The sequence below is a fragment of the Microcebus murinus genome, chromosome 13, assembly GCF_040939455.1.
Source record: "Microcebus murinus isolate Inina chromosome 13, M.murinus_Inina_mat1.0, whole genome shotgun sequence".
NCBI lineage: Eukaryota > Metazoa > Chordata > Mammalia > Primates > Cheirogaleidae > Microcebus > Microcebus murinus.
This window is the reverse complement of record NC_134116.1, coordinates 50,963,776-50,978,940: the sequence shown is the minus strand read 5'-3', so window position 1 is coordinate 50,978,940 and position 15,165 is coordinate 50,963,776. Positions and strand designations below refer to the sequence as shown.

General features: G+C 33.1%; 1 protein-coding gene across 3 annotated transcripts in view; it reads right to left on the bottom strand.

Moving 5' to 3' along the window:
- DIAPH3 (diaphanous related formin 3) overlaps positions 1-15,165 on the bottom strand; it is a 467,480-nt gene that overhangs the window by 210,651 nt on the left and 241,664 nt on the right. For all 3 annotated transcript variants that reach the window (XM_076009404.1, XM_076009403.1, XM_076009405.1), the window contains one exon: positions 1,175-1,414. In XM_076009404.1, the coding sequence (XP_075865519.1) occupies positions 1,175-1,414 (240 nt within the window). The remainder of the gene's footprint in view (positions 1-1,174; positions 1,415-15,165) is intronic.

Sequence of the window (15,165 nt, the reverse complement as noted above, 5' to 3'; positions counted from 1 at the left end):
TGTATATGGTTTCATTAAAGCACTTAATCATAATGAATGACTTACAGTTGAAAATGACTCCCAGGTATGCCAGGTAAATATTAATCACATACATTAAAAAGATAATCTAGCAAAGCATCTGACACAGGATTTCACCCTGAGTAAGCATGCGATAGATGTGCAAAGTCCTCAAGATCCGTTTTAGGAATTGAATCAGCTATGCTAGAGATCTTAACCAAATAGAGTAGCCTGAGAAAACAAGAGAGGAAAACAGAAGGATGGAGATCAGACAGTGGAAAAGCTGACATGATACCACTAAGAGGCTTAGGTGAGGGAAAATGTATAAGAAAATTCATGAAAGCCCCCAGAGAATAACTATTCAGTGACCTCATAGCTAAAGCTGAACTTGTTTTTCACCTTCCTTCCCTAACTGGCAATGGTAATAATCAAATTCCTTAATCAGAAAGTGTGGCTGTTATGAGGTCAAGAACAAGAGAAAACTTTTCTTGTGATGTGCAACTGAGAAGAATTTGTTGTAAGCAGATCAATAGCACTATTACCATGGCCCACTCTTCAGGAAAGAGTTTTGTTATATAAAGCATTGAATATATTTTCTGTGAGGAAAATCAACCTGTGGAAGACCAAAGAGAAGAAAATTTCTAAACTTACCTTTTTTTCATATCCTCTAAAATTACCTTTAGATAGAAACATTTCAAAATCAATGGCATCAACGTATGTTTATTCCTAATATAATCATTTCCCTTTATACAAAGTCTGCTTACAAAAACAATACAGAGAAATCTTTAAATAGTTAAAGGTAAAAATTTTAACAGCATACCTAAGCAATACTAAATATATATACCACTGTATGCAGGTATCTGAACTGAATAAATATTACGTTTAAAGAATATTTTGATGTTCCATTTCATTAGTTTGAGAAAGTACAGGTTTACAATATAATTTTGTTATTAAACAAAATCCTTCAGTTGGATTTGCAGATCAGAGAAAATTAATATTTGGATTTAGTTCAGAGGTTGAGTAAATTAGCTCAGTTCACTCTGGGTTTGAGTTCATGGTTCAGTTCAAGTTCCTGATAATGAGCACATCAAAATAAAAATATTTAAATAATGTAATCAGGGCTGAGAGTTAAGAGTAAGTGTTCAGGCAAATATGTGTTTTTAAAAAACAAACTCACTTTACAGAGAGAGCTAAGGTTAAATCCGAAGGTTTGAGCATTCCGGGAGCCAGCATTCATGTAGTTTCCCATTAGCAATACAAGTTCCAGCAACTTGCTAAAGCTTTTGCTCTTCTTTATCTCTTCGCAGGCAGTACTGACAGCCATGATGTCAGGTTTGATGTTGTTCACCTGCTCTTCAAACTGAAGCTTAAAGAGAATAGCACTGAGCCGTGGCCGTAGTCTCTTCACATTGCTCATCTGATTGAAAAGAAAACAGCAGATTTCCTCTAAAATGCATGGTATACTTTAGTACTGTACGACTGCAAGTAATCTGGGATGATTTATTGGTATGACAGTACCAAGGAAGCAATATGTCTCCTAAAACTGATAGCAGGAAGAGAGCAAAGCCCTGCTTATTTTTGTAAGGAATCCAGAGTCATCCCTTAAAACCAAAATTAACAATTTAGATGCTCAATGAAAAGAAAGCTTTAATTAAATGATAAAATTTAATTAAGTAATAAAGTAAACAGTTTTTAAAGACCAAATTTTAGAAAGGTAACAGGGTACACAGGTAACAAATTACAAAGCATTCATATTATTAGTTTGAATAATTTTTGTTCCATACTGCAATATACTGGGTCATGTTTAAAACATATTCAGAAAGGTCTAAAAAGGGTTTGTTTTCCTCAAATAGCAATTGCTGGCCTCAGAAGCCCTGCTGACTAACAGTATGTGCTAGATAGAGGGAGAGTAAATAGGTCCCAATTTGTACTAAATTGACTTTCTTCGGAAACACAGGAAAGCAGAATGACTCCTGACACATACTAAATTAGCAGAATCAGAGGTAGGAAACATGGGAGTAGCAGACGACAGAAGCAGCACAAAGCCACAAATCTATCATATGCCAAGTTAACCCTATTTGGGACTCTGAGTTTGTCTCCTGGGAATGTGGGGGGTTAGAGGTGTCAAAAAGAACAAAGTGGTAAGTTCTTGCCTTTATGCTTACTCCCTGTGTTATATTCAGCACATGTTATGTACCTATACACGTAACTGCATTTAAGCTAGATATGAATTCCTTGCCTTAGGGATTTGAGACTTAAAACAAACTGAAGGGGCAGTAATAGTAAAATTGTTGAAGTTCAACAACTATTGTAAATATCAAAAGTAGTTTGAGGCAAGGTCACAAAAAAAAAAAAAAAAAATAGTGACAGAACACAAAAGTGTTAAAAGAGGGACTAGTTCTCTTAGCTACAGACCCTAAAGGAAAGGCTAAAAAACACCACTATATAAAGCTTGTAGGTTGCAAAATACAGTGAAAATCATAATTGTTTAGGACACAGAAATCTATCTGCTCATAATATATTGTTATTTAAAATATACTATACGAAAGCTTATTAGATTGCAACATGATATTTACAGACACTATCTTAATGACTTAATATAACTCATCTTACTCACCTAACAAAAACTAAGCAATGAAGAATTAGTTCTTGGTACACGCCTCTGAGAGTGTATTTTCAGATGGACAAAATCCTTACACTGAAAAGTTCCATCACCAAATAATATAAATAGCTAATTTAAACCTAACATTTTCCCTAGCCACACCACATGTTAAATGTTTATGCGTAATCAAGATTCTAAGAGCTCAAGTAATGTAGTTAAATAAGAAGTCTACTCTACACAGTACTTTAAGGAATGTCTTCAAATTTCCCTGTCTAGGGAAAATAAATTTTTTTTCTCCTAAAAGAAAGTAAAAAAACTGTAAGCTCAGCAAGATATTTTGAAAAAGAAAGAAAAGAACCAGTTGTGGTGGCTCATGTCTGTAACATCAGCACTTTGGGAGGATGAGGTGAGAGGAACGCTTGAGGTCAGGAATTCGAGACCAGCCTGGGCAACACAGTGAGACCCCATTTCTACAAAAAATAAAATTTAATCAGGCATGGTGACTTGCGCCTGTAGTCCCAGCTCCTCAGGAGGCTGAGGTAGGAGGATCCCTTGAGGCCAGACTACAGTGAGCTATGATCACAGCACTGTACTCTAGTCTGGGCAACAGAGCAAGACTTTGTCTAGAGGAAAGGAAAGAGGAAAGGAAAGCAAAGGGGAGGATGAGAGGAAAGGAGAAGGGGGGCGGGAGGGTAGGGTAGGGGAACATTTCTAAAGCTTTTATAGAGTAAGTTTAAGCAATATAAAATTGTAGAAAGACAAAGGGAGGCCTTTTAGAATATGACATCTTTCTGGGCATGAATCATTCTTTTTAAATACTGTATCTCTAGCACACAAAGTAGGGTTAAGCAGAGGTTACCCTCATAAAGACATTTGATTTGTCTTAAACTGTATCGCATGCTCCCAAATGTATTCATTTCTCTGGACTTCTTTATTCTTACACAGTGTAAATGGTAGACATCCATATTACATTGGTACCATGAATAATGCTCCATTACACTTAATATATCCTTTAGAATAGTAACACGAACAAAAGAGCACTCACATTGTAATATATACAGCTATGGCCATTCAAAAAGTGTATAACAGGCTCACAACATCTGTGTTTTCAGTAGGTGCCCTTATTCATGATTATGAAGTCAGGTATTGCCCTTCACAATAAACATGAGAAGAAATTCTCCAGTACTCCATGTAAAACATTAGTATTACAAAATGTATTAATTCTAACATATATTAATCTACTACTTTCATGCACAAAGAGAGAGAAAAAAAGCCTGCTTAAATGCCTACATTTTACCACCCCAAAATATGTTAAAGCTTTCCTGCTGACAAGCTAACCATATGTAGCCAGCATAAAGTAATTAATTTTCCTAGAAAAATATAACCTAGATTTGTATGAATAATGAGTCTATCTGGCACTAGGGACAGGTACCTTGAAAAGATAGAGTAAGTCTATGATGTAATGCAGAACAAAGTGCTACAAGTTCACGAAAAACCCTGACAAAGCAAAGTTAGGAAAGGTAACCTAAAACAGAGATTTGAATGTAACTTTTAAAATAGATGTCCTTTACATATTGTTCTTTCTTCCAAATTTAGATTAATTAGTATTCTGACAATTATTAAATAAATGTATTTTAACAAACAAAATTATAAAACTGGAATGGACCTTTAGAAGTCACCTGGATATAGTTCCTCTTTAGTTCACTATTTAGCTGTACATGATCCCCTAAGCCAAATAGCTGTCCTTTTTAATTGAGAAAAAAAATTTCATTTAAGGTAATGTTCCCAGATCTAGATCTTGGTATCTATTATAATAATAGGAGGATTTTTTTTTCATTATTTAAATCAGTCTATTTCTTCCAATAGAATCAAATAAAAAAGGTGAAAAGGTAGGAACATATATATGTATATACATAAACACATATATAAAATATACATTTAATATATATAAAACCTTATGTATTTTTTAAACCTGAACAATGTTTCCTCATCCTCACCACTTTCCACATTTTTTCAACATTGGGGATTTGATTCTGGTCTCCTGATAAGGGTACTAGAACTCTAACTTCTATGCAAGACTAAGCAGAATATAGAAATGAAGAGTTATGGTGCTCAAATAATATTCCAAATAGCAACAGAAAGTCATGTTTTTCAAGTATAATTTTTTTAAGATACAGGGTCTTATTCTGTTCCCCAGGCTGAAGTACAGTGGCATGATCACTGCTCACTGTCACCACAAACTCCTGGGCTCAAGTGATCCTTCCACCTTGGCTTCCCAAAGTGCTGGAATTACAGACGTGAGCCACCATGTGTAGTTGTAATTTTAATTTTATCCACTAATTTATGGGGGGAAGAAACAGAATCACTATGACTTTTTTTAATGACAACTATGTTTAACACTATATCTAGTTCTCTTTGCACAGTTTCTTTCATAAATAGGAGGTTGTCAGAAGTGAACTTATTCAAAACTTGTTAAGTTTTTTCCCCTACCCTACTATACAGACTTATGTAGGGTTACCTCAAAAGAAATTTTAGTAAATGTTCCATATCATTCTTATTCTTCACTAAAACCATAAAAAACTAACCATTCATTTAACTTACTTTCTAACAGTACAATAACCAACGACTGAGAAGTTACTGGATTCAGTGTTAATTGACTTATACTCTAAAAGCTTTAGTTCACATAAATACCTAAATATAAGAAATAAAGGAACAGCATCTCAGGAAGATTAAAGGACTCCTTTAAGTAACATGGCTAGTAGAATCTGGGCCTAGAGCTAACTTGCTCCTAACCAAGTGTCCTTACCACTTGGAGCATCACAATGGGGAAATTAATAACCATGATTTAAAAAAATATCTGGAACTCAGACTTCTACTCTGTTTTCTTACAAGTAATGATTAATTTTAATTTCCCCACAGTAGTTATTAGGTAACACACTATGAGAATGACCCTGCTATGAGCTCTCCCTGCTACCTGTACTTTCTAAATATTTCTTTCTTCTCTCCTTAGTATAACCAACTACTTTCTATTGTGCTGAATTTTTAATACTTTTCTAGGTCTACTATTGTTGTTCCTCCATGCTGCACTCTCTATTCATACGTCCCTATTAGCTAATTCTTCTCTGTGAGGGAGGTATGATAAAAAAGAAGAATGTGAAAATGCAAATGAATCTGTGTGAAAGACAAGAGAAAGTGCTTTGATAAAGTAGTATGATTTAACACATTGACTGCCACACTAGAACAAAAAAATTTTTTTCCTTGGGGCCATGGTGTTTTGTTATAAAAATAGAACCTCGAAAACAAAACAATCCTTTCTAATTTAATGAAAAATCTGTTATTTTTATTGTTTTCTATGTTTTTTCAATAAAAATAATATAAAAACTTGAAAATTAGTAAAATAAAAAGTTATGTCAAAACTTGAAAAATAGTTCATAAGGGTAAAGTGACTTCTTACGCCTTGAGAAATTTATTGACTTCTATATTTACTTAATCCATGTTTTTAGAATGAAATTGTCAATATTAATTGTAACAATAAGAGCATTTACAAGTAAGATTTTTGCAAACCAATTGCAGGATTTTGCCCAGGTTTTCCTTCACATGGCTTGGGCTCACAACTAGCATGAGTTAAATACAACCTACATGGAAGTTAATGTGTTAACACTTAGATCACAGAATGAAGAGACTTAAACAATTTTGAACCTGATTTCTCTAATGATATGAAAAATAGCTTTCACTGTTAGCAGAGCAATATGTTCATGATCTACAGAATTCTCAGAAAAAAAGTTCATTTCACTTTGAGAAAGGCTTCAAAAAACTAACTAAAGTGCCTTATGTCTCAGTAGTACTAATAATATCAAAAAATGTTTTTAAAATAAATGTGCTATTATGATATTAAAGCTGCAATACTAAAATTATGTAGGAAAACTATACAACAGCAAAGTAAATATGATACAATTTTTATGTTTTATAAGAGCAAGGTAAAGCCAAGACTTGTACAAAAAATATTTTAAATAAAATGTATATTCTTCTACCCCGTAAAGAAATAGTTACAGACATCAGATATTGCTTTATCTTTGTTTATAAATTCTTATCAATTCTGGACCACTGACAATTTCAAAGGAGGTCCAAATGAGTTCTGTAGATGCTCAGAATTTGCAAGCTGTGAATAGTAAAACTAGAGAGCAAAGAGACTTCCTTTTTAATTTGGCAGTCTTAGCAAACAATCTTAACACATAAGTTTCATATCTGCTGAATTAAAAACTGGCGTAAAACCCAGAACCATAACAGTGTTTCAAATTCATTCATGCCTGCTTCTAGAAAATCCCCATCCTATCATAGAAAACCAATGTTTTAATTTCTGTCACTATTGCTTAGTTTTGCCTATTCTTGAAATTTATGTTAAAATTATTTAGTAAACAGTTTATATGCCTGCCTCTTTCAAATAAAATAACTCTGAGATTCATACACATGTACTATGATTCAGTATTTCTTTTCTTTTTATTACTGAGCAGTATTTCATTATAAGAACATAGCAAAATTTGTTTATAGACAAATTTTTTATCAGCAAATAAAATTTGCTAATAGACTTTGTTTTTTTCCAGTAGTAGAGCTAGATAGTAGGTTGGATTGAACCCACTTAGTGGAACCCACAAAAAGATTTGCATAAATTTTAACTTCTGATACCTGAAAATGTGATCACATCTGTAAACAAAGTTTTTACAGATTAAGAATTTCAAGGTGAGATCATCCTGGATTTAAGGTGGGCCCTAAATCCAATGGCTGCAGATCTTAATAAATGAAAGGGGAGAGGTAGAAAGAGCTGGAGAGAGAAAGGGAGGGATGTGAAGATGGAGGCAGAGGTTAGAGTGATGTATCAAACACTCAGAAAATACCAAGGATTGGTAGCAGCTATGAGAAGCTAGGAGAGAGGCATGGGCCAAATTCTTCCTCAGACCCTCTGGAAGAAACTAATCCCACCAACACCTTGATTTATGACTTCTGGCCCCCAGAAATGAGAGAATAAATCTCCGTTAAGTCATCAAGCTTGTGGACATTTGTCAGGGCAGCCCTAGGAAACTAATACAGGCTATTATAAATATTCTTATGTGATTATTTTCATTTCTATTAAATATCTAAATGATACAGTATAAATATATGCTTAAATTGTCAGACTGTTTTTACAAAGTGGTTTAAACCATTTTAAATTCCCTTTACCAATGTATATTTTATTTTGGAAGCATTATATTTTATTTTTTCATGCTTAGGTCTATACTCTATTCCTTTAATTACTCAGGGTGGTGTGATGCAGGTGGTAAGACTCATTTTAGACCACAACACATCCAAGTTTTAAAACACCATTTGATAAAAAGAAATTCCTTTCCTCATTCAATAATCTTAAAGCCTTTGTTGAAAGTCAAATGAGGGTATCTTTATGGGTTTATTTCTAACTTTCCAGAAGTTTATTTGTATATCCTTAAGACAAAATCTTTTTGTCTTAATATAAAATCAGTAGTCTAAGTCCTTTTGTTCTTTTTCAAATTGGTTTTGTGTGTGTTCTATGTCTTTTGTGTGCTGTATGAATTTTAGTAACTACTTGTTAAATTTTGTAATAAAAGTTGCTAGTATTTTAATTGAAAATGTGTGGAATCTATAGATCATTTGAGGAAAAAATGAAGTCTTAACAATATTGAGTCTTCTAATCTGTAAGCATGGCATGTATCACTATTTCTTTACAACTTCTTTAACTTCTCTCAGCAATATCTTATAGTTTTCAGTGTAGAAGACTTGCATGTGTTTAGTGAAATGTATCCCATTGTATTTTTCATTTTGTGATGCTGTTGTAAATAGTACTATTTTAAGTACATTTTCCAATATTTTGCTGCCTGTAAAAAAAACAACAAAAAAACTGGTTTTGGTACACTGACTATTATATGACCTCACTAAATTCACTGGTTACCTCTATCATAGATTCCATAGGAATTCATACAGTTAATCAGGTTAGCTTAAAAAAAAAAAGCATACTTTCTGAATTTCAATGTATTGGTCTTTTATTTTTTCTTATTATACAGGTTAGAACATACATTATAATGCTTAAAAGAAGTAATGCAAACGGATACCCTTGCCTGGATTTCAATCATAAAAGACAAAGCATTTACTCTTTCATCACTAAGTAAAAGTATAGTCCTAAGTTTTCCACAGATGTCCTTTATCAGGTTGAAGAAGTTTCCTTTCTAATTTGCTGAGAGTTTTTATCATTAAAAAGGTTGAATTCTGTCAAATGCTTTTTATTTTGCATCTATTTAAATAATTATGATTTTTCTCATAGGTACCTGGTATTTTTTTTCCTGATAATTTCAGTAACTAATTAATTTTGGAATATTAAACCAAATCAACCTTGCATTCGTGGGATCAACCTCACTTGGTCATAATATATTCTCCTTTTTATGCCTGGCAATATCTGGTACAGAAATATTTTGTTGCTATCTTTTGCATCTATGTTTATGTATAATATGAGTTTCTGATTTTTTTGGTAGTTTAATAGATTTCCTCCTTTGATTTCTGGTATTAGTAATTTGAGAATTTGATTTTCTTTTTTTAGCAGTTCATTTTCTTTTGGTTCAAAATAATTTCTTCTTTGGCCCACTAATAGTTTAAAACTATGTTATGCAATATTTAAATAGTGAGAAATGTTCCATTATTGTTGTTGTTTTAATTTTATTGTAGACAGAAAGCATACTCTGTTAGATAATCAATCTTTTGAAAATTACCCAGACTTATTTTATATTCCTATATTGTCTACCTTGGTGAATGTTCCCTATGCATTTGAAAAGAATGTGTATTCTGCAGTTGTTGCAGATAGTGTTGTATAAATATCAGAACAAGTTGGCTGATAGAATTGTCTTGATTTTCTAAATATTTACTTATGTTTTTTGGTCTAGTTTTTTGAGAATTTATTCAAAGAGGGGTATTAAAGTCTCATTATGATTGAGGAGTTATCTATTTTTCCATTTAATTCTGCCAGGTTTTGCTTCATAAATTTTGATGTTCTATTATTAGTCATACATATTTAAGATGATTATTTCTTCCTGGTGAATTATTCTTTTTGTCATTGTGTAATGACACTCTATTTCTTGTAATATGTTTTGCCTTTAAATATACTGTCTCTGAAATATATACCCATAATACTTTTCTTATGCTTTTTACTATTTGTTTTCCATGTGTCCTTTCTGCTTTTTTCCTACTGCTATGTTGTGAATGTTTGTGCCCCTTCCCAAACACGTGTTGCAAATCTACTCACCAGTGTGATAAAATTAGGAGGTGGGGCCTTTGGAAAGTGATTAGATCCTGAAGGCAGAGACCTTCATGGATGAGGTTAGCACCTTTATAAAATAGGCCCCATAGAGCTTCCTTGTCCATCCACCATGTGAGGACATAGCTAGAAGGCACTACCTTATGAATCAGAAAGTGGGGCATAACCAGATATGGAATCTGCCTGCACCCTGATCTTGAAATTTCTAGCCTCCAGAACTGGGAGAAATACATGTCTGTTATTTATAAGCCATTCAGTTTATAGTATTTGTTATAACAGCTCAAACAGACTAAGACATCCTCTTTTATTTTTTTCCTGCTTTGTGTTAATCAAGTAATTTTTAGTATTTTATTTTCTCTACTGGCTCCTTAACTATATCTTCTTCTATTATATTTCCCCTTGTTGATCTAGAACTAACAACATATGTCTTTGAAGATACATACCTTTGCAGATAGATCATTCTTATTTTATCAGGCAAATCAATCACTGGGAGTTCACTTTAAGATATATAGGCTTCAGATTATACTTTGTTAGTGTAGCTCTGTGGGATGTAAGCAGTGTTTCCCTAGATGGTCTAACTTAGTGGAACTCAATCTCAAATTGTCTTCCTTGAGTTTTGTCAAGACTTGATGTAGGCTTTGTTACTATACAGCTAGTGTAAGTTTTTCTTTACAGTGTGGTCCTCCTTCCCAAAGCACAATCTTTTCCTTATCTAAGAGAATGCTAAGTATGTTAATGAAGTGTTAAGACGGTCTCTCTGTTCTGGTAGAGCCAGAAGTTCAATGCCCCTCAGTAATGCTGGACCTCTAATATCTCTGTTCCACTCTTACCCTGTAGCAGCTATCTGGCAAGTCTTTCTCAGTGTAGGAACAGCCCAGTCCCCAGGAACAGACTCAGGAGATCCCCACATGGACTACTGGAGTCCCTTTTTGTAAAACTCCTTCCTTATTAGTGCCCTGCACTGCTTATAACAACTGTTTAACTAGGATAAATTCTGATCTCTGGCTCCACAGCTAAGAGAGACCTATATCCTCTGCTAGAACACACCCCTCTCTGTGCTATAATTGGAAAATTGTCACCAGGCCAAAGGCAGGGTATTCATGATATTCATAAATTTCTGTCCAATCAAGGATGACAGCTTTTTCTCTACCAGTTGTCCACTATCTAAAGATAGTTGGCATGCATATTTTGCCTAGTTTTATCATTGTTAACAGTTTACACATCTTTTTGTAAAATTTATTCCTAAGTATTTTAAGTTTCTTTATGTTACTGTAAATGGAATTTTTAAAACTTTTATTATGACATCATTTCAATCTTTAATATACAAAAACCCACCCTTTACCCCAATTAACCAAATTGTTTACATTTTGCCCCATCTGCTTTATCATATCCTCTCAGTCTCTTCCTACTTATACTTTTATACATATAAGTATATGTATAAGGTGGTATCCCCAAGTTTCTTCAATATTAAGTTACTATTTGTTCCATTATAACTAGTAAGTAATTTATGGGGAGATGCTTTGGCATTATGTAAGTAATATGTATACAAATTATTTTCATCATGTTTTCACATTTTTATCCATGGGGACAGTGCACTGAATGGGAAAATACCCATTATAGAATCTACTCAACTTGATTAAAACTGAATTTTATGGATCCTTCCAGAAACAATGGTATCTTCAAGAGCATGACATAAAACTGCAAATGAACTAGCATATATCTACAATAATTACAAGTTAAGCCACAACTGCAACAAAATTGCCTAACTCTACAGTAATTTAGTTCCCTAAATCCAGCCTTACCTTTCCATTGTTTCCAAAGTAGTCTTACAAGAGTATATGGAGACCAACATAATGAGATTTACAGAGTACAGAAAAATGCTTCCCAGGCACTAGATGATAGATCTAAAAAGCAACCTTAAAACAATGTTGTTTGCAAAGTGATGAATCATAAGAGACCTTTTTGCTTATAACTACAAAATGCTTTAGGCTTTATTTCAAATGAATGATGCATGGCTAGTAATTACTATGTGACTATAATGATGTTTTGTTTTGTTTTTCCAAATGAAAGAAATTAAGCAAATTGTGCCATAAAATTTCAATACTACATAGATGGTCTGACTAGAAAGCATCATGTTTCAGTACCAAAAAAGAAAAATCATCATAGAAAACAGAAACAAACAACTCACAATTCTATTAGGGACTCAAATGCCCTGCTTTTTAGTGGGAATTTTGTGGGGTAGTGGAGATTTTAGATTTAAAATCCCAAAGTAGAAAGACAAAAAAAATTCCAAAACTTATTTTTGAATTAGCAACAATTGTACATTCCTATTTAAACATTCTAAGTAATTTGTATCTATTATTAACTCAAAGTTAATCTTCAAATATTAAAAATAAGTTGCTCCAGTAATGAAGCACACAGCAACCACTGCTAAAAGCAACTTCAAGGACAGTAGACATCTACAGTAAACAGAAATACAAGAGTAATTACCAACATAAGAAGTGAAGTATGGCCTCAGTGTCACAAAAGCAAGGTTCGTTGCAGAGCTATAATATTTACTCTTAGAGTGAACAAGTTACTTCATCTAGGTAATGGTAATGCCTACTACTGGAGATATATGAGAATAACTCCAGATATAATTATTCATTCATTTATGTATCAAATATTTATTGAACATTTATTATGTGTCAAACACTCTTTTAGGGCTTGGAGATTAATAATGAAAATTAAAAAAAAAAACTGGTCCACATGGACCATATAACTAAGGAGACAGAAAGGGAAAGAAAGACGGAAATACAACAGAACAGACAAGATCATTTTAGACAGGAATACATGCTATAAATAAACATAAGGTAATATGGATAGAGAATGATAAGAGGGAACATAATTACAATGAGTACGTTTATGAGGAAGTGGCATTTGGGGCAAAGAAGAGGAAAAATCAAGAATAAAGGCAAACCTGAAGTAGTAACAAGAAAATAAATATGGATAAAACAGTGGATAAGATGGGATTGAAGAAATAGAAACTAGATCATTTCAGAAATTATTGTGAAATTAGTAACCATTAGAAGAGCCAAAGAGAAAACTGAAAGAACACCAGAAGAAATGCTAAAGCAATACTTCAGGAAGAAGAACAATGATTGCAGATGTAAGTCTAGATTTACACAAAGAAGTGAAGAATACTGGAAATGATATAGAAAATATTTTTAATAAAGAAACTTAAATTAATATATATATATTCCAAACCCTAAACCAACGCAAACCCTAAAGCAACCACTGATACAGCAAAACAGAGAATAAGTGTTAATAAGTGAACCAAAAGATAAAATATAGTCATTAAAATAATCAATCCATAAAACAATACCAAAGAATGGATGACATAAATAGAAAATAAGTAGATGACAGATTTCAAATTTGGCCATATGAATAACCACATTAAATGAAAATGGTCTAAATACTCCAGATTAAAAGGTAGAAATGGTCAGAGTGGATTAAAAAGCAAGAATATGCCACCTACAAGAATTGCAAGTTAAAAGGAAAAAGATAGGAAGAAATATATAATGCTATCACTAATCAATATAAAGCTGGAGTGACTATATTAATATAGACAAAGTTAAGTTTCAGAAACCATTAGAGTATTTTAAGCTTGGAAGTAACATAATCTCATTTAGTTTTACAATAAGAGTTCACTAGCTGCTATATGGAAAGAGTGCATTCAAAACAGGAAGCACAGGTCCTGAATAACCAAAAAATGACAAATACAAAAATATATATACTTATATATTTTTGAACTTGCACAGCATCACCATGCCTTAGATTATATCTTTTCTCAACAATATTGTTCTAAGATTAATAACCACATTTCATTCTATTTTAAATTTGGCTTTGCATTGCTACTTCATTAACATTTATGAAACAAACACACAATAAGCATGGCAATCCCTGCCTGACTTTCAGAATTACATTTAACAAAAGAGGGATTATGAGAAATCATTAAAATACCATAAACATGATACTTACATTCAAGGGGCTCTTTGGCTAAATCCTCTGAACTTGTAAGTGGTTAATTAATTACATGTTCAAGATTGATCAGTGGACCAGGTTAAGGTCAGTTGTTACAGAATTAAGGGAAAGCTACAGCTGAAGGTAGAAGCCAGCCAAAAAATATAACACAGTCAAATCCTTGAATGTAATTCTGGCCAGCTGACCCTTTTATAGCTATCTTCAAAAGCTGATATCACTAGTGGACACTCCAGTTTTTGGTGGTATTTTGGGGAGACAAAGTCAGGGGTAAAGGAGGTACAGATAGTACCATAGGAAAAGCCCTCAATGTTGCAGATTAGTTTATTCAAGAATATTAAATAAGAGGGCCTTTTCTATAATAATTAACTAATTCATCTCAAACAATAACTCTGCCAAAACTCTTAAAGGATTGACTCCTTACTTTTAATTTCATCTATGCCATTTTAAAAATTCTTGCTTTCTCTGATGTCAGAAATATGATGACAAAAGTATTTCTATGTTTTATCCAAACATAAACCTATTAAGAATGACATGTTGCTGCATTTCTTTGTATTGATTGTTTGCTGTTTTTATTCTCTATTTCTACCTTAGGACAAATAAAACTCATTCAGAAACTTCAAAAAATAAATTGGTGGGCTTTCAGAAATTCATTCTAATGATTTAGGCACTTTACTGTGGCTAGTGGTTCAAGGGGAGCTATCAGGTGTTTGGAATATGCATCAGTTCAAACCATTGATTTAGAGGGTGTGTTTTGAGGGCATTCAGATCAAATCACTGTCATATATTTTTCAGGGAACCCCTCTGCCCTTCAGTAACGAAGCATGCCCATTGTTTGTGTCTAAAGATGCCTGGGGACCAGGTCTGTGGTCTGCATTGGGAGAACTATGTGGATATTAAGGTGTGAGAAGACAGAGAACAGTCTGCTAAAGCAGACGGAAGATAGAATTTGGGCAATGGACATACAGCTAATAAAGAATAGGACTGTAGCTAAGACCCATGATCATGGAAAAATAAGCAGAAAAAGTAGTCTCTAACTGGTCAAAGAGATAATCATTAAACCACCAGTCAAAATATAGATAATTCCAAAGGAAGTTATAAGACTATGGTAAGAGGTAGGGAACTGAGACCACAGTAGACAAAAGTTTCTCATAGGAAAAAACAGAAAAGCAAAGGCGGCTCCCAAAAAGTGCATAAAATATGAGAATAAGGACAGAGCAACAGACAATCGAGCAAT